Here is a 25,805-nt window from a genome sequence, read left to right as displayed (position 1 = left end):
CCTGCGTTGAGTTCCCGGATGTTCTGAGTTACTTTCCTTAGAACCAAATCTCCCACTTTGAAATAACGAAGGTTGGATCTTCGATTGTAATATTTTTCCATTCTCTGCTTCTGTGCCACCATCCTTATATGTGCCAAGTCCCTGCGCTTATCGAGTAACTCCAAGTTGACCAGCATCGCTTCGTTGTTCGCTTCTTCGCTTACCTGGAAATACCTTAAGGTAGGTTCCCCTACTTCCACCAGAATTAAGGCTTCTGCTCCGTACACAAGGGAAAAATGAGTTTTCCTCATGCTCAATTTGGACGTCGTTTAGTATGCCCATAATACTCCGGGTAGTTCCTCAGGCTATTTACCTTTGGCCGCTTCCAACCTTTTCTTGAGGTTTTGTATAATCACTTTGTTCGTTGTCTCCGCTTGACCATTTGCGCTCGGATGATAGGGTGAAGATGTGATTCTCTTTATTTTCAAATCATCAAGGAACTTTGTGGGGTCTTTGTGCCGATAAATTGCGGCCCATTATCGTATGCTATTTCTTTTGGTATTCCGAACCTGCAAATTATGTTTTCCCACAATAAATCCACCACTTCGCATTCGCCGATCTTCTGATAAGGACCTGCTTCCACCCACTTAGAAAAATAGTCAGTTAATATCAAAAGAAATCTTACCTTACTGCGAGCCGGTGGTAGTGGTCCGGCGATATCCATCCCTCATTTTATGAACGGCCACGGAGACAGAACTGAATGTAGTGGTTCTGCCGATTGATGTACCAGCGATGCGTAGCGTTGGAACTAATCGCATTTTTGTACAAAAGCTTTGGTATCTTGTTCTATGTGGGGCCAATAATATCCTGCCCTTACCGGTTTTAGCACTAAAGAATTTACCCTTGAATGGTTTCCGCATATCCTTTCGTGGACTTCTCGCATAACGTAATTAGCTTTGGATGCTCCTAAACATTTGGCTAGCGGGCCTTGGAAATATTTTCTGTACAATTGGCTTCCTTTGAAGCTATACTGTGTTACTTTGACATGCAGCGCTCGGGATGCCTTGGAATCTTCGAGTAATTTTCCGTGCTCGAGATAATTGATGATCTAATTCCTCTAGTCACAAACCAAATTAGTAGTATTTACCTCGTAATAGCTATCTGCATCTAGGACCGAGTGCATCAGTTGTACTACCGTCCTAGACTCTGATCCCTTCATTTATGTTGATGAACCAGAGTTAGCTAGTGCATCCGCTTCTCCATTTTCTTCCCTTGGGATATAAGTAATCGACCACTCCCAAAATCGAGCTAGCAGAGCCTGGATCTTCACCACAAATTGTTACATGCGCTCCTCTTTGGTTTCGAAGATCCTGTAGACCTGATTTACCACTAGCTGCGAGTCACACTTGATTTCTATGACCTCGAAATCTAGTCCCCGGGCCAGTTCGAGTCCTGCAATCAAAGCCTCATACTCTGCTTCATTGTTAGTTAAAGGGACCGTTCTGATGGCTTGCCTTAGGGTTTCTCCCGAAGGTGTGGTTAATACTATGCCAAGCCCGGACCCTTTTGCATTGGAGGCTACATCCGTAAATAAGTTCCAAACTCCCGATGTTGATTCTGACACCATTACTGCCTCTTTGGTTGCTAGAGGCAGCAATCCCAGACTGAAATCGACCACAAAGTGCGCCAAGACTTGTGACTTAATCGCAATCCTTGGTTTATATTCTATGTCGAATTCACTCATTTCGCCGGCCCATTTGGCCAACCCACCCGAGAGTTCGGGTTTGTGAAAGATGTTTCTCAGGAGAAATGAGGTCACCACAGTTATCGGGTGACATTGGAAGTAGGTTCCCAGCTTCCGAGCGGCGACTACAAGAGCTAAGGCCAACTTCTCCAAATGCGGGTAGCGAGTTTCTGCTCCCTTTAAAATTTTGCTAACATAATAAATGGGAGATTGCGTACCTTCGTCCTCACGGACTAAAACTGCAGTTACCGCTACTTTCGAGACTGCGAGGTAGAGCAACAACGTTTCACCTTCCTTTGGTTTTGAAAGTAACATCCTCTCCTTTTAGAATCGGGTAACGAACTCTCGCAACAACTCAGGTTCTCCTTGTGCAATTCTGAATCTGTCGGATTTTCGGGCCTGCACCTTTTTGGCCCCCCCATGAGCCTTAATAAAAGAATGTGCGAGCATCTCAAAAGAATCTATGGAATGCTCGGGTAAAAGCGAATACCACGTCAAGGCTCCCCTCGCGAAAGTCTCTCCAAGCCTTTTCAGCAAAACAGATTCAATCTCGTGAGGAGCTAAATCATTCCCCTTCACCGCTGTTGTATAGGTGGTAATATGCTCCCGAGGGTCTGAAGTTCCATCATACTTTAGCACGTCGGGCATTTTAAACCGCTTCGGGATTAATTCTGGTACCGCACTTGGTATGTATGGCAACTGAGTATACTTTTTTGAGTCCGGACCTTTCAACATCGGTAGTGCGCCCAGGAGTTGGTCCATGCGGGTATTCACTTCTATCATAAACAGTAGGAGTTCATTCTTGAAGGGATCATTTTCGCTCCCCCCAGCCCCATCAAAACCAACCTCGCCCCTCAGGATATTGTTGTCAACCTTCTGTGTTGTTTGATTTGCGGGAGTGTAGGGAGGAACTGGACCTCGTCTATTCGCGTTATTGGAAGCCCCCAATAATGCATGCTTCAACTCTATCATAACATTATCCTGCCGTGTGAGGTGGCCTAGAATGATCACTTCTTGCTCTTGTAGGACCCTTACCGCATCAACAACATGCTCCCCTTCAGCGTCATTGGGAGTTGCCTCCTGAATATGTCGTGGGTACAGCCTGTCGTGGACCGGCGTGGACCGGCGTGGAATCGTTCCCCTCATTGTGGGTGTCACTGATTGAATCCTCGAGATGAGGCCGCTCTCCTTGAACCTCAGGATTATGTATGTTGTTAAAACCATTTTCTGCCATTTCTTATGATTTTTTTGCTAAGACAAATAATCAAAACACGTTAGTAAAAGAGGCAATGATCAACTTAATTACACAATTGTCTAGGCCCCACGGTGGGCGCCAAATTATTTACCCGTAAAACGACACAATTAAATTTATATGTGATTTCTAGACAAGTGAATTAATTTGATCCCGAAATAATAAAATAATTAAAGAAATGCGTAATACTTAGCCTTGAAATGAACGTAAAATCACGAAAAATAGTAATTCCGGGGGCAGAGCTTCGGGCACAACAGTGATGAAAACAAGGAACAAGAAAGTAAAATTATGTAAAGCTTTTGATGTAAAACTTTTGATCGATTATAGCGTAAATTTGTGAGAAAAGTCGTCTGCTTTACAATGATAACAAAGCTCACTATTTATAGCTACGCCTAGGGAACAAGGTCCTAGGATCGTGCTCTTCATTAATGTCAATTATGAGGGCCATTGATGAAGGTGTAACGGTGAGCATAAATGACAAATTCTATATAACGGGCAGCGAACTAAATGCTGTAGAATAGTTTCCATTAAATACTACTGATCGGAGGGTATATGTTGCATCTTTACGAGTGTCATTTTTTCGAGTGACAAACGAAATGACTGTCTTCGGTTCTAACTATCCATCGTCTTAAGTTCCACGTGTCATTCTGCCATGTGACATAACGTATTTTACGTGTACAGTTTTCAAGTTTGAAATGCCAACTGCCAATGAACAACTTATTTCCAAAAGTAGGAGTGCACAAAAGAGCAGCCCGACAGGCATATGACCAAAATACTAATATTTGTAGGCTTTGAGCCAATTATGAATAAGGTGGTGTTCGCACTTGCAGCCCTTTTGCGGACACAATTGGGGACTAGTAGGGTCTCTCATTTGAATTTGGTTAAGGGATTTAGAATATAAAAAGGTAACCATACAAATAAGATTTAAGGTGATTCAATATTTATTATATTTACAAGAAAAGTAATTTAACCCTTTATATATATACATAATTTTTTGACAAAGAGAATTCAGTTAAATTTCTTGCACGCCTAGCTCCGCCCCGTATTTCATTTTCATCCACACTTCTATTTGAAAGTGCCATTTTACCATTTTTGTCAACTTTGAAGCTTTCCCTCCTTAAAATCTTTAGATTTGTATACTTATACTTATTTTATTTCCAGATCATAAAATTCTTAGTTTTCCTTTCATATATTGTAATCGGCTTATGTATTTCAACAACTACAATATTTACATTAACTGGAAAATGGATGCTTTTACCAACAAATTGAAAAAGGAAATAATGATTTAGCATGAAGGCATAGTCCTTATGGAGCAACTTCAGAGCAATTCTCACGGCCTTTGTGTATTTAAAACAATAAGTCTGGTGTTTTTGTTAGCAAGGAAGTTTCTTTAATGAAGTTTAAGAAATTAGATTTTTTTGTATATGTGCTATTTTTCAAACTTATTTTCCCCGGATTGTCTAGCTAGAGTTTCCTATTTACTAGAGCTAAGTGAGTTTTCTTTATAAATAGTATGCATTTTCCTTAAAAGGTTCCCAAACCATAATTAATGTCTTCAATTAAGGGATGGAATTTTTACATTCCACATACTATTTGAAACTTTTTTACCCTCTCTATTCAAGTTTCAATTTAATTACATCCTATATACAAATTTACCAATTATATACACTTTAGGAATTAAATGAGTATCTTGCGCTCTCTCTCCCTCCTGCGTTCTCATCCTTATTCTCTCCCTCTCCTGCTCTCTCTCTCTCTCTCTCTCTCTCTCTCTCTCTCTCTCTCTCTCTCTCTCTCTCTCTCTCTCTCTCTCTCTCTCTCTCTACGTCTCTCTCTATTTCTCAATCCCCAATTCCAGTAATATAGAACAAAGGGAAAGAGAACACCAATTCCATGCTTATTGAAATTACAGAAATGTAGAGATGAAGGTGTTGCACAATTGGTGTTCACCATTGACAGCCATTAAAGAGTTTTGAAGCTTTGAATTCGAATTTGGATTTTCAAAAACTATTATTTATTTGGATTGGGTGTTGTTGCAAAAAATTGAGAATATTGTTTGGAATTTATATCTCAATTTTGAGGGAGTTTTGGTGAATATTAGACTTGATTTTGGCTGAATTTCATATAGAAACTCGAAGAAGAAGAAGAACAAAAAGAAGAAGACGACATGACATAAATTATACTTACGAAATTGTAGTAAAGTTGTAGTAAAATTGTAGAAAAATTATATTCTGTTGTTTATATATATATTTTTATTTATATTTTTTTATTTAAATATTGTATGAAAGTTGAACAATATTGTATAAAAATTGTATTTCAGTTGTATGATATTGTAGTTGTATATAACTGGATAGAAATAATGTATGAAAGTTGTAGATAAGTTGTATAATATATAATTAGTTGTATGAAATTTATTTTTACTATGTATAAATTAGATACAAAATATACAAAAGACATATTGTATAAAATTTGTATAAAAATTATATTTTAGTTGTATGATATTGTAGTTGTATGTAACTATGCAGAAATAATGTATGAAAGTTGTAGATAAGCTGTATAATATATAATTATTATGTTTAAATCAAAAACAAAATACACAAAAGAAATTTACTTGTCTCACAATTGCTTTATAAAATTGTACTAATAGGTATCTCTTGTTTTGTTTGTGCGTGCTAGTCTAATTAAGTATATGCTTATATCCAAATTACGATTGCCCATATAAAGTTTTCTCTTGCCTTCGGTGGATGTATAGGTGACGAGGTGGGTAAATGAATTATATGTGAGTTGTATAAATCTTCACCCATGCCCATTTATACTGTACATGTTTGTTATTGTTTTAGCCATTTTCTGCCTCTAGCCCAAAGGAGAGTAGCACATGCTGGAGCAATGCCCCCTAAGATCTTTATCTTAATCCTTATCTAGCATGTTGGGTGCGAGATGAAAGATTTATTGTTGTTTTCATATCTTTCTCTATATCATTAAGCAGTTCTCCTATCAAAGTCTGGTGGATTTTGGGTATGTATATTTTGCCATGAAGTAGTAAGCGTGGTGATTTCTATATTTTACCATGAAGTAGTAGAAGATGAGATATGGGGAGAAAGAGAGGGTGACGGTACTCGAGATCCGAGGGATTAGATTCTCTAAATCCCTAAATATAAGTTCAATATGGAGAGATGCTTTTCTTCATCAAAAGATAGGTTTCTGAATTAACACTGTGATTTTAAGCATGAAAACTAAGCCCTTTTCCATTAAAGGTTTTCTTTATTGGGTTTAAGCATGGTCTCCTGTCAGTATTCGGTTAAGATTTTTGTACTCTTGATTGTTGATGTTTATGTTCTTCATGTTCAGAAGAGTTTAAATGTCTCAGTCGTGCTCACTAATCTTGTTTGTTGTAAGAGGGGGGAAAGATAGAAAAAAGAAAAAGGGTGTAACTAAATCCCTTCATTGAAGACACAAATAATAGATTGGGAGCCTTTTAATGTGGATTGTATATATTTTGTAACTAAAATGTATTTAGGTCGGGTAAATACCAAAACATAGACATTTTTCGTAATAAGGTTTCAAATAGTGTATATGAATAAAAAAATCCTGTAAGGGTTTCAGGTACATCCTTCTTCCTTTTTTTTCTCTCCTCTCATCTTTCCTCCTTCTATTACAACCTCCCTCCCTCTTCTTTATGGCTGACATTGAGATTAAATTTTGGAATTTTGTCTTAACATATAGGAATATCAAAAGAGGATCGACTCCAAAGTAAAGTTTCTTCATAAACTCCTTTTCGAGTGGATATTGATGCACTTTAGTTTCATTCTAAAGAAACAAAAGCCTCGTCTCTAGTCTCGATATGCATGTGAAATACACTTCTAGAGTATATATTTAAGTCACTAAAACTTCACCAAAAGAGAGAAATTTTTATTTTTGAATATTTATGGTGAAATTGGGGAATAATCAAGACAAAGGCACAATTTGATCGGACAAGTGTAATATAATTTTTATATAATATTCATACAAAAACTAATACAATCACTAAACTATAATTTTCATACAACTTTAATACAATTTTGATACATATCAATAATTTATGTAAAAATAAAGTATTTATAACTTGAATACAAATTTTATACAACAATTCATACAATATACAATTTGTTTCTAACTTTCATACAACATTCAAATAAATAAAAAAATACAACTACAACATAATGCAATTTGCACGCAACTTTAATAAATTTTGTATGTATATTGTATGTTACTACTACTACCTTTGTCTTTGTAATGATTGTCAATGGTGGAGAGTCAAATATTTTCAAAATTTATTGATTGACAATTTTAATTCAAACACCAACTGCATGAAAGAAAATTGCTGAGTTAAAACTTCATAGTCAAACAATTGAAATCCATTGATGAATTTTCTGAAGAAAAAAAAATAGGAGATGAGAAAAGAGAAAGAAGCAAAGAAGATCGAAGGAAGAAAAAGAGCACCGAGGAAAGTATAGAGAAGTAGAAAGAGACAGAGAGGGAGAGAGCGAAAGCGATAGAGAGAAATAAGCTACAAATGTATATGCTATCTATGTAGGAGATAACTGATATTCTCTACTAAATCCCTAATATTAAGAGATACTCATCTAATACTAATTTGTATATAATTGATAAATTATATTTTAACTTATAATTAAGTTAGAACTTCAATAGTGAGGGTAAATAAGTTTAAAAAGTAAGATAGCTAAGCAAAATTCCTTAAGAAATTGTTCATACTTCCAAAAGTTTTGGCCCATTACTTAGTGGGCCAAGGTCGGCTTGGGCCTCATCTATTTCATTTGGTTCCAAAATCTATTTTACATGTTATTCTTAAGAAGAATTAACCTAAATAGCAGCCGATTCAATTACTTAAATTAAAAATAGCCGGCGAATATATATATATATATATATATATATATATATATATATATCGATATAAGATGTATATATAGTATAAGGTTATGGGTTCCTACAACGACCTCGAGTTATATATATAATAATAACTGGGTTTCCAGTCAAATATTTATAGACATTTAGTGAATCTTTAATACAAATACAGGATTTGAACAAAACTACTGGGTTCACGAAAACCCATACCCTTAAAGCTGGATCCGCCCCTGTGTACCGGCTAGAAAAAGTAAAGAGTAAAATCTGATGGCTATTTGTGTAAAGATTTCTATTCTTGAATACAAATGTCGCATGTAACAAAGCTATGATGCACAAGGCAAGAAGGAAGATCAAATACCCAAATACGAACCACTGACTTTAATATCGCTTTAGATGGAAGAAAAATATGAAAACATTTCGTAATATAAGAGTAAAGCTGCAGGTAATTCTAAGGGGATGGGAAGCAGAGATACAAAAAGGGGGTGCGGAATACCAGAGAACTCTAGCCTACCTAATTTTGCCTATCCTACTCCTATTTATTTATGTATTCGCGTCACCCAATTCATGCTCAAATGCTCCTATATCCTTGTCCCATACAAAACAAAATTTGCTAATTTCACACCCATGCCTTCCAAGGGGCTATTTAATTTGTTCTTAACATCGCATGCTTTAGAACAAGTCGTCTGCTAATCAGTTTAATGATAATAAGACGCAAACCGAGAGAAATTGTAAAACAAAGCTTTAGTTGAGATTACAAGAGCGCGCGTGCTTTAGTTGCAATTTATTTTTCGTATAAATAAAGCTCTAGTCTATTCGCAAAGCTAATTTCAAGTGTCTAATATTCTACTATATATCGATAAGCTAATCGTGGTTTAAAGGGAGGTCAAATGCATTCACATTAATTGTGATGCTGTTGTCATTGCTTGCACTCTCTTTTGACGCAAGAGGAGGGGGGGAGTGCGTGCTGCGTATATACTATGGTTTTTTATAAACTGTTTTTGGACTTTTCTTTGATACAACATATTATATATTTCCCTTGATATACTGCATCAGGAGTTGATGGACTAGGGTTTGTTGAAATAACCGTCACTCTATAGGTCCACATATGATTAAAGGTTTGCTACTTGGGTATATATATGACTAATTAATGACCATGACAATCTTCAACATAATTTGGTCTCTCTCTTCACACAGCTTGCTCACCGGCCTTAACGTGCACGCTTTAGAATTAACTATCAATCCTTGTCTTTTTGTAATTCTTTTTCAATTTTGAGGTCAACACACACAAGCACATGCATTGCGGCAAGAAATTTCTACCCTTCCTACTTGTGGTGTGAGGTCTCATCATTATGTTACTTTAACTTATACAAAATCAACAAGTACTATCCTTCCTGCAAGGAAATTGAGTTATAATTCAACACTACTTTTCCAAACAGTCAACTCCTGTTGTGGTTTGGTTTTTGTTTTTTCTGGTTTTGGGTGGGGTAGGGTGGGGGTGGGGGTTAAGTAGAGAGCTAGACTTCTATATAGTGACACTTGATTGACCAGAGTCTCAAACTCAATCAACAAAAGGTTTTTTTAGAAAAAAGAAAAGAAGAAGAAAAAAAATCAACATTATTAAGTCGATCTCAGGTGTTCAAACACGCACAAGACGAAAATTTCATCCAAGACTGGTGGAGTACGTAGACCCTGTATTTTAATTTTGTAACTTAATCCCGTGGAATTTCAACTTGAAACCCGTTTGTTATTTAGTGTAGCTTCCTGGAAATGGTACATGGATTCAAAATTGGAAAGTTAATCAGCATTTGATGGGATTTTCCACATCTTTCGGCGCTACATCTTGGAATTTGTTATTGAATATCTAAAGTCTAAGCCGCCCAGTACACTCTCCTTTGTCTATTCCCTCTTCATTTGGATTTGGGCAGTCGAGATTGCCCAAGGACAACCATTCTAAGTTTGTCAAAATAATATTAGTCGAGTTAGAGTCATCAATATGGGCTTAGCCCGTTGGGCCAGCTTAGTTTAACCTGTGATTTAGCAGGATTGGACTAGCGTTTTTGGAACCCTTTTAAAAACGAAACTTTTAAACTCGGCCCGAGTAAGCCCGTGGCCCGTGATGCTGGATCGGGCCGGGTCGTGGGCCTAATAAATAAATAAAATATATGAAATATAAAACGTATACTGCCTCTAGCGATGAAAAATCAGAATTGAATCTTTACTCAAAGGAACCAAAGCTTGATCTTGAGAAGTTCCAAGAGATAAATGTTGTCATGTATTGGAAAGACCATTTTAGAAATATCCCGATCTTTCAGTGATGGCGCGTGATGTACTTAGTATTCATATTATCACTGTAGCATCGGAATTAACATTTAGCATTGGTGTGCGTGTTTTGACAAAGTACAGAAGTTGCATCTATCATGAAAATGTCTAAACACTTGTTACTACTCGAAATTGGCTGCACAACTTTTTCCAAACTCAAACTGGTAATATTTTTTTTTATGTGAATTTGAATATTATTAGTTTTTAAAATTTAATTATTCTTAATATTTAACTAATTAAATTGCATATGAATTGTAAATGTAGATGAAAGTGAAGATGTTAAGATTAACCGTGTCACAAGCGGATTCAAATGTGTTTGATGAAAATGATGTGTTGGATATCCCATAAGCGTCATGGACGCTTTTGAATAGTTTGTTTTGTGTTTTGACTTTTAGTGAATGAAATATAGTTGTCTTTTACCCTTTTAATGTTTATTGTGATATATTGGAACAATATAAAATGTTATTAAGTTTTGCGAAAATTTTCTAATAAGATATATTTAACGTTTAAATATTTATGCTTTTTTAGGTTATAATTTAAAGAAAAAATATAAAATTATATTTTAAAAAATAATTGGCCGACCCATGGGGGCCCACGGCCCACATAGGACTGGGGTGGGCTGACCACTATAAGACCCATCAAAATGGTGGGCTTGTCCAGTCCAACCCGTCAATTGCTAAAGTCCACATGGACTGTGCTGGGCTAACCCGCCCCGACCTATATTGACAGCTCTAAAAAAAATTAAGCATCGAAGATATTATATTGAATAAAGTTGAAAAGAGTTTATTAAATGTATCACCGGCACCCTATGCTTATATCGCTATCAATGTTTTCCACAATCCCTTTATTCATGGCAAATCCTTATCATTTCCCTCGATCCCTAATCAGATTTACTTTTTCGAGCAAAGTAACAAAAAGCACGCAGATTGTCATTTTTCTTTTTTATAACCTTAGTGTTCACGATTGTTTACCTATAAACTGATTTGATCCAAAATGATAAATAAATTAAATTGAAAATAAGATTTAGCGTTAGAATCAAAGCAAATAGCAAGCTTGGCTCCGGAAGCAATGCTTTCGAGGACAGCAGTAAGAGCAATATACAGAAAATAAAGTTGTATTATTTTCTTAGGAATAAGTATAACATAAGTTTTTTCAGAGATTTCGTGTCTCCTACAATGATTGTTGAAGTCTCTATTTATAGCTATACATAGGAAATAAGACCTTAGGATCAAGCCCCCCTTAAATGACAGTAATGAGGGCCATTGAAAAATATGTAACGGTAGGCTATGAATGCCAAAATTCTCTACAATGGCTGCCCATTTAATACTAGGGAATATTTTTCATTAAATGATATCTGGTGGCAAACATTCGTCCTGCTCCCGAGAATTGTTCTCCCTTAACTATCATCCCCGGTCTTAATTCTTACATGATTTATCTTTCACCTGTCTCCGGTTCCATGTGGCACTCTATTATTCAATCACGCGACATGCTATTATTAGATCATTTAATACGAACCAATTTTACCCTATAGATAGTCCTCCTGCTTTTCGGTGGCATATATTTGTGTCATCGAGAAGTTGGTGAAGAATCCTTTCTTTGCGGAAATTTTTTTGAACCCTTTTGAACAGTGTCTGACGCTTGATAAGACGCACGTCTCCTTGAATTTAATACCCTGAACACGTGTTACCCCACGGTTTAGCAATATTTTTAGCGGTTCTCGAGGTAATCATAACCACGATTTTAGCCGCCTATACTTTTACTTATACGCCTCATTCTTCTTCTTTCACTTCTAACAACTTCATAAACTTTCTTAACCTCTTTGCACTTAATTTCCTTCTGCTTTCATCTCTCTCTGATCCTTTTTAAAAACCTTTTCCATCTCCTTATCATTATGGCTTCTCCCACTAAATCTTCCAAGAATTCAGGTCTTCTCTTCGGTGGAGGCCCAAAGAGGAGCAAAGACAAGGAATTAATGTTGATGCTGATCTTCCCACGGTGAGCGCCATCGTTCCTAAACATTTAACACTGCCTACGACTTCCAAGAGAAGTTCCCCACTTCAAACCCTCGGACTTGGGCTATTGGTAAATATACTTCTTCTATTCGCCCTTCTAGTATTCCTATTGTGAAGGACGATTATGACTGTCATGCCCTAAATATCATTGATCCTGACCTGGTGGAGCAGGTGACCTTCACTAAGAAGGGTTTTACGTATGTTTATACGTACCTCTTCACTTTTGGCTCATTCTCATTTAACGGGGGACTTGGCCCCGTGATCTTGGAATTCTGCCATCGGTATTAAGTCTGCTTGGCACAAGTAGGCTCTTCTGTAAAAGTGAAGAGGGAGACCTTAACCTTGGAACATATGATGAACCTCTACTCCCCCAAAAATCTTCTATGTGGGAGTAATAAACTTTAGCAAGCGTGGCCACCATGCTTTGCTTACCAGTATGGATGATGACAATGACCGTTGATAGATGTAGGGATTTGTCATCATTGCTACGAGGGATATTATCCCGTACACAACTTCATCTTTCCCGAAATCCTGGAATCGTTCACGTAAGTTCAAAATCTATCTTTCTCTCCGAAAAAGGATGTTCCATGTCATTGCTAACCCTTTTTATTTTGTTATTTCAGCTACTCGATGGATACAACCAAGGGTTAAAGGCATGGGCCGATGGGTTCAAAAGATTCTGGACATCACTACACTAGATACCCGCCTGTGGAAGGAATTGGCCTCAGATTATAGGTGGAGGGCCAAGAACCACGGTAAATTGACTCTTCCTTTCATTCTACCTTTGTACATAAAACAACCTACTATCCCTACCTTTTTGTTTTCCAAGTCTCCCGCAGAGTTCTGTTTCATGTCCTGAAGAGGGAGGGGGGGGGGGGAAGATGAGCAAAGACAACGAAGTTAATATTGATGTTGATCCTTCCACGGTGAGCACCATCATACCTAAACATCTTAACACCGCCTACGACTTCCAAGAGAAGTTCCCCACTTCAAACCCTCAGACTTGGGCTATTGGTAAATATACTTCTTCTATTCGCCCTTCTAGTATTCCTATTGTGAAGGACGATTATGACTGTCATGCCCTAAATATCATTGATCCTGACCTGGTGGAGCAGGTGACCTTCACTAAGAAGGGTTTTACGTATGTTTATACGTACCTCTTCACTTTTGGCTCATTCTCATTTAACGGGGGACTTGGCCCCGTGATCTTGGAATTCTGCCATCGGTATTAAGTCTGCTTGGCACAAGTAGGCTCTTCTGTAAAAGTGAAGAGGGAGACCTTAACCTTGGAACATATGATGAACCTCTACTCCCCCAAAAATCTTCTATGTGGGAGTAATAAACCTTAGCAAGCGTGGCCACCATGCTTTGCTTACCAGTATGGATGATGACAATGACCGTGGATAGATGTAGGGATTTGTCATCATTGCTACGAGGGATATTATCCTGTACACAACTTCATCTTTCCCGAAATCCTGGAATCGTTCACGTAAGTTCAAAATCTATCTTTTTCTCCGAAAAAGGATGTTCCATGTCATTGCTAACCCTTTTTATTTTGTTATTTCAACTACTCGATGGACATAACCAAGGGTTAAAGGCATGGGCCGATGGGTTCAGAAGATTCTAGACATCACTACGCTAGAGACCCGCCTGTGGAAGGAATTGGCCTCCGATTTATAGGTGGAGGGCCAAGAACCATGGTAAATTGACTCTTCCTTTCATTCTACCTTTGTACATAAAACAACCTGCTAACCCTACCTTTTTTTTTTCAGGTCTCCCGCAGGGTTCTGTTTCATGTCCTGAAGAGGAGGTTTTGGCCGATTCCGCAGAGGCTGTGAGGTTGTTGTAGGAGGGTCTCACTAGGAGCGGTGCCCTCGGGTCTGTTTTCGATACAGGTGCTTCTTCTAGGCGTCCCCGGCTAAAGAATAATCAACCAAAAAGGCGACGTTCTTCCTCAGCCGGGGGTAAAAATAATAAAGTAAAGAAGGCCACACCCGAGCTAGTCGTAGCCACTATAGTTATTGACAATGACGAAGAAGCTAGTGATAAAGAGGCTTTCCTCCAAAGGAGATAACAATATTCGTCAGCTCAATAGAACACTCAATCTAGAGAGCTTAGAACCCCAACCGAGGGCGAGGTCCAAGCGCTCTAGGAAGAAATGGATTTAGAGGAGAATGTTGATTCTCCCTTTCCGATCCCTGTTGTTGCTTCTGGTCTAATGAGGTCGGATACTGGGCCTCTTCTGCCTTTGGTTGCTGAGCAACCAATAAACAACATTGCCTCTTTTGCAACTGCTTCTCAACCTACAACAACATCAACTTCATCTCCCTCTACACCAGTTGTGCCTTCATCACTAGCAACTGCTACATCTCCTTCACCGGCCGCAGACGTCCGAGTGGAGGATGTCCCTCCTCCCCAGCCCCCTGACCATGGGAGTTTGGGGGAAAACTATTTACCCCCTTATACAGATCCCTAAGGGAGTAGAAGTGTCTCTCTCTCGGTCTCAAAGGAGTGCCACCTATTGTCCAGGCCGGTGGAGCTCGCCAACTACCTGAAGCCGCTGGCTTCAGAAAAAAATAAGAAGAAAATACACCCTCTTTCAGGGGAGTGTATGTTAAATAACTCCATGCACAATGCAACAACGATACTATTTGTTCATATTACTTCTTGTTTCTATTCGTTTGTTACAATAGGTTTTCTGACTTTGATATTTGTTTTTGCAGGACAACTTTCTCGCTTCTGAGAGCCTTCAGAGATTGATCCTTAACAAATAGAGACTTATGTCTAAGCGTGATCAACTGTTGGCCGAGAGGAATCAACACATCACGCGTCTCCCGGTGTCAGAGGCAAAACCTGCTACAGCGACCGAGTTTGAAGCCCGATTGCAACAGTGTGAGCAGGAGGTGATGGATCATAGTCAAGAATGCACTCAACTACATGCACAACTTTAGGATGTAAAGGCTAGGTGGGTTGAATCTCAAGATGCTACTCTTGCTGCTACCGAGCGCGAGTCTGCTCTATTGAACGAGCAAATAATTTGGAGGTAGCTTTGAACTCCTAAGCTGAAGAGGATTATATTGCCGAGGATAAGTGGGCCCGGAAGGATGATAGGTATAAGATGATCATGGATCAAAATAAGGTTCGCATAACTACAATCCGTGATCTTGATCTTAGCGTTAGTGCCATGAGATCCGAACGGGATTGCCTATATGCTTAAAGCAAAACTTCAGCACCAAGGGGATTCCCTCATTATTGAAACAATATACTCTATGTACCATATGAGGGGGAAAACCATGAAAGAGGCCAAAGCGGGCGTTATTAATGTCAATGATGAGATCGTCAAGGCCCGAACGCTGGAGTTAACTGCTCTAGAATGTCTCCTGGCTCTGCCTGATGCAATTGACTCTTCTAGCGCCGGTTCTGAGATTTTGGGAACTGAGGAGGAACTTGAAGAGAATTAAATTGAAGGCCAAGATCCTGCACCGACGGCAGATCCGCCTATTTCACCCGGGGGTGTAGATGCCTTTCTTCCCCCGAGTTCTAGCGGCGATGAAGTTTAGCCTTTTTGATTTTTTTTTCTTTTGTTGTTTTCCTTTTGTATTTTGTACTTATGCTGCTTGTCATGTTTGATAAGTAAAAAGGACCTTTTATTTAAGCATTGCACAAAGTTCATTCTTTTTGTGTCGAATTAAGTAAGGCTTCTGGTGTTTTTTCTTCCGATAGCTTTTGGGTTCTAGCATAAACTCTTCCGAAACCAACCCTTTACTATGAGGGTTTAATAAGAGAGGTCCCTCTTATGTTTACGGTGCTTTTGAAGAGGACGTCTCATGTTCATTCCAGCACTAGCATTTGAAATTTTAGTTAACTTTCAAATGATAAAATCAATTCATTATTTGGACAAGAAACAAGATAAAAATAACAGGAGTTCATTTTATTCCTTATATCTTTGAAAGTACATAAGCATTCGTTTGTTGAAAGAAAATAAATTGCCAATGCATGTGGCTAATTTGTACAACTTGTTTCTACGGGGCTAGTTGTGTAGTCCCTGGTCCCCATAAGACATTATTGTTCCTGGGTATAGCAATCCCGATTTCTGTGGAAATCATGTTGCTGTATTCTCATACTATTCCCCCTAGTATTCGAATGTGAAATATGTGAATTGGAACACTGGAAGTCTTGCTCCTCTGAGGAAAAATACTTATGAACAGCTTTCCCGTTAGGAACTTTGCCATCGAGCCAAAGGTTATCTAACCATCCCATAGTGGCTTGCTGTTTCAGTGCCTTGTCATTTAAAGGTCTTAACTCTGCTAATAACATTTCCTTTGTAGTATGCTTTCCGTTGCTGCCTTGTTAAAAACCTTTCCAGAAAAATTCAATTTGGACAAAAACTAGACGAAGTAAAAAAGAGTACATAAGATACTTTCGGTATAATCAGGACCCATCAACAATAGTACCTTTTGAGGTGAGTCACGTTCTAGTTGCTTGGCATTTTGATTCCATCTTGATTCTCTAATTCGTATTGTCCCTTCCCAGTGATAGCTGAAATCCGGTAGGGCTATACTATATCAGACCTAGATTTCCAGCATTGATCTCCCGAGTGTTCTGAGTCACTTTCCTCAAAACCAAGTCTCCCACTTTAAAGTATCGGAGATTGGCCCTCCGATTATAGTATATTTCCATCCTTTGTTTTTGAGCCACCATTCTTATGTGCGCCAAGTCCCTGCGTTCATCAAACAGCTCCAATTTGACCAGCAATGCCTCATTATTTGCTTCTTTGTTTGCCCGAAAGTACTACAGGGTCCGTTATCCTACTTCTACCAGGATTAGAGCTTACGCACTATATATGTGAGAGAAAGGTGTCTCTCCCATGCTTGATTTTCCCATCGTTTGGTAAGCCCAAAGCACGCCCGATAACTCTTCGGGCCACTTGCCCTTGGCTGTTTCCAACCTCATTTTAAGGTTATGAATAATCACCTTATTGGTTGATTTCGCCTTCCCATTTTCGCTCGGATAGTATGGTGAATATGTAATTATTTTAATTTTTAGGTCTTCAAGAAATTTTATGATTTTAAAATTTATGAATTGTGGCTCGTTATCACAAGCAATCTTCTTCGGTATTTTGAATCAACAAATTATATTTTCTCACAGGAAGTCGACTACCTCGCGCTCACCGATCTTTTGGTAAGGACCCGATTTAACCCATTTAGTGAACTAATCAGTTAAAATTAAAATAAATCTTACCTTTCTGGGACCTGGCGACATCAGCCCAACTATATACATCCCTCATTTCATAAATGTCCACGAGGATAATACCGAGTGCAGGAGTTCCACAGGTTGGTGCACCAACTGTGCGTGGCACGGACACCTGCCATATTTCTGAATGAATGCCTTTGTATCTTATTCCATCCGGGGGCAATAATATCCTGCCCTTACAAGTTTTAACACCAACGAATCTGCATCGGAGTGGTTCCCATAAATTCTTTCATGTACTTCTCTCATTACGTAGTTTGCGTCTGAGGCTCCTAAATATCGGGCCAACGGGCCTTTGAATGATCTTCATATAACTGTCCACCCCAGAGGTTGTAGCGAGCCGCTTTGGTTCCCAGTGCTCGGGATGCCTTCGGGTCTTTGGGCAACTTGCCATGCTGAAGGTAATCGATGAACTCATTCCTCCAGTCCCAGACTAGGTTAGTTGTATTTACTTCACAATAGTCATCCACATCTAATACCGAATGTATGAGTTGAACGATAGTACCAGAGTCCGAACTTTTCATCTCCGTGGACGACCCCAAATTGGCCAATACATCTGCTTCTACGTTTTCTTCTCTTTGGATGTGTGTGATCGACCACTCCCTGAATCGTGTGAGAAAAGCTTGAACTTTAATCACACACTGCTGCATGTGTTCTTCCTTTGTGATAAAAACTCCTTATACTTGATTTACTACTAGTTGGGAATAACATTTGATTTCGCTGACCTTAGAGCCAAGCCTACGGGCCAGTTCAAGTCCTGTAATCAAAGCCTCATGCTTGGCTTCATTGTTAGTCAACATAATAGTTTTTATGGCCTGCCTCAGGTTTTCCCCCGAAGGCGGGATCAAGACCACCCCGAGCTCGGACCCTTTCACATTGGAATCTCCATCCGTGAACAGGGTTCAAACTCCTGATGTCGTTTCAGACACCATCACCACTTCTTTTTCTTCCAAAGGCAGTTACCCAAGACTGAAATAGGCCACAGAGTCGGCCAAACTTGTGATTTGATTGCAGTCCTGGGCGTATATTCAATGTCAAATTCACTAATTTTAACTACCCATTTGGCCAACCGACCCGATAACTTGGGTTTGTGAAGGACATTCCGTAGGGGAAAAGTTGTCATAACGACTATCGGGTGACTCTGAAAATAAGGCATAGGCTTTCGAGAGACGACTACGAGGGCTAAGGCCAGATTTTCGAGGTGTGGATAATGAGTATCCGCTCCTGACAAAATTTTGCTAACATAATAGACAAGAGATTGTGTACCTTCATCCTCTCGGACTATAGCGGCACTTACCGCTACCTCCAAGACCACCAAGTATATCAACAATTGTTCTCCTTCCCCGATTTTGATAGTAGCGGAGGGCTTGATAAATAATGTTTCAGGTCTTTTAAGGCCTGTTGGCATTATGGAGTCCATTCAAAGTTGTTATTTTCTTAAGAATAGAGAAGAAGTGATGCCATTATTTTGAAGATTGAGAAATAAACCTGCTTAGAGCGGCCAATCTCCCGGTTAGCCTTTGGACTTCTTTCACGCTTGTCAGCTGGTCTGGGATGTCCTTGATGACTTTGATCTTGTCGAGATTTACCTCAATTCCTCTTTATGAAACTAAGAAACCCAAGAACTTACCAGAGCTAACCCCGAGCACTCATTTTTCGAGGTTGAGTTTCATGTTATGCTTCCTCAGGATATCGAAGGTTTCCCGGAGTGTTTTAAATTGTCATCTGCATGCAAAGACTTTACCAACATGTCATCGATGTAAACTTCCATTGTTTTACCTATTTGTTTCTCGAACATCTTGTTCACGAGCCTTTGGTAAGTGTCTCTGGCGTTTTTAAGCCAGAAGGGCATCACATTGTAAAAATATGTGCCAAAGTTTGGTATGAATGAAGTCTTTTCGTGATCCTCTGGGTTCATCTTAATTTGATTAATGTACCCAAAAAAGGCATCGAGGAAACTCATCAACTCGTGTCCGGCCGTTGCATCAATAAATTGATCAATGTTTGGTAGTGGATACGAGTCTTTCAGGCACGCCTTATTTAAGTCCTTTTAATCTACGCACATTCGAAATTTGTTATTCTTTTTTGGAACTACAACTACGTTAGCTAGCTAGTTGGGATACTTTACCTCCCGGATTGAACTGATGTCAAGTAATCGAGTTACCTCTTCCTTAACAAACATGTTTCTGACCTTGACTATTAGGCTTTTCTTTTGCCTCACCGGAGGAATGCTTGGATATAAGCTCAATATATGTATGACCACTTTAGTGGGATACCTGTCATATCCGAGTGCGACCATGCAAAACAATCAACATTAGTTTTAAGGAAATCAATGAACCCTAACCTGAGCTCGGGATTGAGTCTGGTTCCCAAGTGAAAATATCTCTCCAGGAATTGCTCAAACAAAGATACTTGTTCAAGATCTTCTGTCGTGGACTTGGTTGAGTCTGTCTCTTATGGTACCTCATAGTATATCGGTACCTGATGGGATTCCGATGCTCCCTCATCTTTATCATCTTCGCTTGGCCCGGGAGTAGGCGTCGATTCCTATAATTGCTATTTGTTGGGTTCCTTCCCCTCACTTCTGGAGAATGACACTGCATTCATTCCTCTTACTGCTGGCTGATCTCCTCTTATCTGCTTGATTCCCTCTATGGTTGAGAATATTAGCAATTAGTGATAAGGTGATGGTACAACCTTCATCTCATCCAACCATGGTCTACCGAGGATTATGTTGTAACCCATGTCACCTTCCACCACTTCAAATACGATGGGTTTTGTGACCCCTTCGACATTCGTGGGCAACAAGATCTTCTCTCGGGTTGTCACTCTTGCCAGATTGAACCCAGCGAGGAGCTTTGTGGTCGCAACGATGCTTCCGGTTAATTTGGCTTGTTCCAAAACTCTCCATTGAATAATGTTGGTTGAACTTCCTGGATCAACCAAAACACGTTTAATCTTTAAATCTAGAACATTAAGGAAAATTACCAGGGCATCATTATGCGGCAGGAGAAGTCCATCAGCATCTTCTTCCATGAAAGTGATGTCATTTTCGGCCACTTCCTAGAGTCTCTTGATGTGAGTCACTGATACTTTTGTCTTGTCGGTGTGCCGAGAAAGTTACATCGTTAATCTCATTCCCCCCAAAATCATGTTGATGGTTAGTCGAGGACAGTCTTCCCCTATCTTTGAGGGTTCTACGGTGTCTCGGCTGCGGATGTAATTGTTCTTGGTCAGATCGCTCAAGAACTCCGTGAGATGGCCGTTCTTTAGCAGCGTTGCCACCTCCTCGCGCAAATATCGGTAGTCCCCAGTTCGGTTGCCGTGGGTCCCATGATATTCACACCATAAGTTATGATCCCTTTGGCTAGGATCAGATCTAATTGGCTTCGGGATTGGTGCATCTTTGATATTTCTCATGGCTGATACCAGATCCACGACGCTAACGTTGAAATTATATTCTGACAACTAGGGATAAGTGAAATCCCTGGAACCCAATACTTCTTTGTCCAGCAATGACCTGCTGTTTCGACCATGGTCAGTTCTTCTATTGGGGGCAAACCTATCCGTGGACCGGAACCCTCTACTTTCGCATCCTTCAGCTCTCTCATATGGTAATAATCGACCCTTAGAAGATCGACAATCTGCCTCAAAATCATCTTTGAATTTGTCCATATTTTTGTCTCGATCCCGACCCTTTGTTGATGTTGGGAACCCGAGTTGATCATTTTCTATCCTTATCTTTGATTCATAATGGTTATGGACATCTACCCATATGATTGCTTGGAACTTGAACATGCTTTCTTTTAATTTTCGGGAGGCATCGGAGCTTCTCGGGTTCAAACCCTTAGTAAATACCTCAGCTGACCATTCATCTGGCACGACCTGTAACAATATCCTTTATTTCTGGAACCTTATCACAAACTCCCACAACAATTTGGACCCTCTTTGCAAAATTCTGAATATGTCCGCATTCCGGGCCTGGACTTTTCTGGCCCTGGGATGGGCCTTGATGAAAGAATCTAGGAGAATTTCAAAAAAATTAATCGAATGTTCGGGTAAAAGTGAATACTATTTCAAGGCCCGCTTTGTGAGGGTTTCTCCAAAAATTTTCAGTAGAACCGACTCAATCTCATGTTGAGCCAAGTTGTTTCCTTTTACTTTCGTTGTATAAGTTTTGATGTGCTTCTGAGGGTCAGAAGTACCATCGTACTTCGGTATGTCTAGCATTTTGAATCGTTTCAGAATCAATTCTGGTGCTGCGCTTGGTTTAAATAGAAATTGAGTGTACTTCTTCGATTCTGGGCCCTTCAACACTAGTGTTGCGCCCGAAATTTGGTCCATTCAAGCATGGAAATCTTTTGCTTTCTGATCCATCCGCTCGTTCATTTTTCACATGAATCTCATGAATTCGTCTTTGAAGGGGTCATTACTATTATGTTACCGAATTCGCTACCGGACCCCCCGGCTCCGTCAAAGCTGACCTCACCCCTCGGGGTGTTATTATCAACTCTTTGAGCATTGATTTTTAGGAAAGTTGAGAGGAGTTATGTCTCTTTCGTTTGCGTTGTTGGTAGCGCATGATATTGCCTGCTTTAATTCCGTCATTACCTGGTCCTACTTTAAGAGATGGCGTGTGATGGCTTTTTGTTGTTTTCTTAGGATCCTTACGATTTCCGCAACATGCTCGTCATCGGGAGTCATTCCTTCACATGTCAGGTATATTGTCCGCCATGTACCAGAGTTGATACATCCCACTCGATGCGAGTGTCGCTGATTGAATCCTCATGTTGAGGCAGATTTTCGTGTGCCTCAACATTGTGCGCGATATTGACATCGTTAGCTGCCTTTTTTCGATTTTTACTATGAAATAACGAATCAAACAAGTTAGTGATAAATCAATCCTTTTGCTCATCTTTATCCTTTTGCTCATCTAGTTTATCTTTACATAAATCAATCACTGCACAAAGTCTAGTCGACTAAACTCACACCTAGTCAACTAAGATTTTTAAATAGGTTACAATTCACTCCCCTCTTGTACTTTCAATTGGTATCAGATCTAGGCTCGCGAACTTTTCTTAACAACAAATGAGGAAAAAATCATGGGATAAAATACAGTCGTTGGAGCACTATTGCAAGAAGGAACTTCTTAGGTACGACCTCCGTATTTCAACGGACAACACTTTTCTCACTGGAAAGTACGTATGGAGACATATACTATGTCATATGAAATTAAAGTTTGGCGTGTGATCAAAAAGGAAAATTTTCCAATCCCGCCAAAGAAAGATGAAAATGGTCAAGTCATAGTATCAACTGATCCTCTTGATTTATATGATTACACTGAAGAACAATCAGCCATCATAATAATGAATGGTAAAGAAAAACATTTGATGTACAATGCTATAAGTGGAGAAGAATATGAAAAGATATCAAGCTATAAAACTGCAAAGGAAATGTGGGATAAATTGGAGGTCACATATGAAGGAACCAACAAACTGAAAGAAACAAGGATCAATCTCCTAGTTCGAGACTATAAATTATTCCAAATGAAGGATGAAGAATCAGTAGAGGAAATTTTCTCCAGGTTTAGCAAAATCCTTGGAGACTTAAAGTCATTTGGTAGACCAATCAAAAGCGGAGAACATGTCAGAAAAATTCTAAGAAGTCTTCCCACGATTTGGCAACCCAAAATCATTGCTTTGGAATGTCAAGATCTTGACATAATATCCTATGATGAACTTAGAGGTGATCTAATTGCATTTGAGAAAACACACTCAGACAGGTAGACTCAACAAAAAAAGAAGAAGACAGTTGCATTCAAAGCAACTGTGGCTGAACCAGAAAATGAAGAAGAAGAGGAAGGATGAGAACAAGATGAAAACATAGTTATGCTCTCTCAAGTTGTAACAAACATGATGAGAAAAAACAGAAATAGCAGGAGAGGTAAATCAAACTTCAGAAAAGGAAGGATGAATAATGATAATTACAAAAATGATGGAAGATGCTATGAATGTGGAAAACATGGACACATTCAAGCTGAATGCCCTGAACTGAAAAAGAAACTCAGCAGGAACTTTCAAAAGAAGAAATCCTTTGGAGCTTGGAGTGATGAAGAAGAATTTGATCACGAAGAAATCGCGGTGAAAACTCAGGTAAACTTGGTCTCATGGCAGACTAAGGTACTATCACGACCCAAAATCCCAACATGTCGTGATGACGCCTATCTCGATACTTGGTAAGCCGATAATCTCAATAAACTACAATTTATCTTAAGTTTGAAAATATAATATTTAAATACTATATAAAATCCCACAAATACTGATATGAACACTCCCCAACACCTGGTGTCACTGAGTACATTAGCATCTAATATGAATATAAGTCTAGAAAAATACGGTCTATAATATTGTGATGACCCAAAAGGTCATCTTATGTTTTAAAACTCGAATCTGCGCTCTTAAGCCTTAAAAATCTCATTTTTACCCTCCTATATTTGCATGCACAGTCCGGACAGGTTTGCGGAAAGCTTTTATGTTGAAAACTAATAAAAATAAGAATTTTTGCGTTAAAAGTTGATTTTAGTTGATTTCGGTCAATATGTTTGGTAAACGGGCCCGAATCTGTGTTTTGACGGTCCCGTTAGGTCCGTATCAAATTATGGGACCTGGGCGTATGCCCGGAATCGAATTCGGAGGTCCCTAGCTCAAGTGATGAATTTTTGATGAAAATTAAAAGTCTGAAAATTAATTATTTTTAATAATTGATTGACGCTTGGCATTTTTGGTATCGGGTCCGTATTTTGGTTCCGAAGCCAGGTACAATTTCATTATGATATTTAAGACTTCTCTGTGAAATTTGGTGAGAAACGGAGTTGATTTGACGTGATTCGGACGTCCAGTTGAGAAATTAGAAGTTTTAAAGTGTTCTTGAGAATTTCATTTGAATTGGCGCTAAATTTAGAGTTCTAGGTGTTATTTTGGTGATTTGATCGTGCGAGCAGGTCCGTATGATATTTTTAGACTTGTGTGCATGTTTGTTTTGGAGCCCTGAGGGCTCGGGTGAGTTTTGAATAGGCCACAGGATGTTTTGGACTTGGGAAAAAAATCTGGTTTCTGCAGATTCTGGTGTCTGTCATATCCTTCTTCGCGTTCGCGAAGGTCCTCTCGCGAACGCTAAGAGTAACCTGATGAGGCTGAGATTTCTTCTTCGCGAACAGGAAGGCCTGGTCGCAAACGCGAAGTGATGGGGGATTTACCCTTCGCGAACGCGACCGGCTCAACGCGAAGCATGTGGGGACCTGGGCGGGGGGGAGCTTTGGTCGTTCCTTCATCACGAACGCGAGCAACGTCTCGCGAACGCGAAGGCCAGGGGGAGTAACCATCGCGAACACGAGCCGGGTCTCGTGAATGCGAAGGCTTGGCAGTCTGAACCCTTCGCGAACATGACAGTAGCTTCGTGAACGTGATGCACACTGTCGCCCAATACTTAACAGAACCCAAAACGGGATTTTTGCCAAAAAACTCATTTTTCTCAAAAACCAAACGGTGATGGGCAATTTTTCAAGAGTCATTCCTTCCCTAAATTGTTGGTAAGTGATTCTAAACCATTTGCTTTCAATTACCCATTACATTTCTTGAATTTTCAACCTAAAATCTAGAGTTTTCATGGTAGAATTAGGGGTTAGGGTAGAAAATAGGGATTTTAGGAATTTGGGGATTTAGACCTCAATTTGAGGTCGGATTCCAAAACTAATTACATATTCGGACTCGGGGGTGAATGGGTAAAAGGATTTTTGTCCGAACCTTGGGTTTTGACCAAGCAAGCGCGGGGTCAATTTTTTGACTTTTTGGAGGAAAATTTGGGAAATTTAATTTATGCAATATAATTGATTCCTTTAGCAATATTTGATATTATTGAGTCATTTTTGAATATATACGAGTGGTTTGGAGGTGAATTCCAAAGAAAAAGCTGTGATTGAGAATTAAGTGGCCTTCGGAGCGAGGTAAGTGTTGTGTCTAACCCTGACTTGAGGGAATTAGGAACCTTAGATTATATGCTAAGTAAAATTTATGTGAGCGGCGTATATGTGAGGTGACGAGTACTTATGCACCGCCAATTTACTTGTTTTCCATGTTTCTTTGTTTTTCTTATATTGTCTTTTTCGTATGCCAAATTGCTACGTGTTATACTAGTGTTGTTCAATTTATCGTTCTTATCATGTTTACGAATTTTTTGGTGATAATTGAGTTTTTATTTCAAAGTTGAGATTGATATTATGGAACCAATTGTTGAAGTAGGGGTTGTACTTGTTATTCTATCTCCCTGTTGTTATTTATGTATTGCATTATGG

General features: G+C 39.2%; 2 protein-coding genes across 2 annotated transcripts in view; one reads left to right on the top strand and one right to left on the bottom strand.

Moving 5' to 3' along the window:
* Positions 1 to 20,128: 20,128 nt before the first annotated feature.
* LOC107797042 (uncharacterized) lies at positions 20,129 to 20,491 on the bottom strand. The gene has a single exon (XM_016619884.1). It carries the CDS (start codon positions 20,489 to 20,491, stop codon positions 20,129 to 20,131), a length of 363 nt encoding a protein of 120 aa, XP_016475370.1.
* Positions 20,492 to 22,659: 2,168 nt separating this feature from the next.
* Positions 22,660 to 25,805, top strand: part of LOC142166947 (uncharacterized) — a 37,127-nt gene continuing 33,981 nt past the window's right edge. Inside the window, exons 1-2 of the mRNA XM_075226875.1 lie at positions 22,660 to 23,237; positions 23,385 to 23,607. Coding sequence (XP_075082976.1) covers positions 22,660 to 23,237; positions 23,385 to 23,607 — 801 coding nt within the window. The remainder of the gene's footprint in view (positions 23,238 to 23,384; positions 23,608 to 25,805) is intronic.

Source organism: Nicotiana tabacum, chromosome 2 (genome assembly GCF_000715075.1).
Source record: "Nicotiana tabacum cultivar K326 chromosome 2, ASM71507v2, whole genome shotgun sequence".
Classification (NCBI taxonomy): Eukaryota; Viridiplantae; Streptophyta; class Magnoliopsida; order Solanales; family Solanaceae; genus Nicotiana; species Nicotiana tabacum.
Note: the sequence above shows the minus strand (reverse complement) of the source record. Positions and strands in the feature narration are given on the sequence as shown.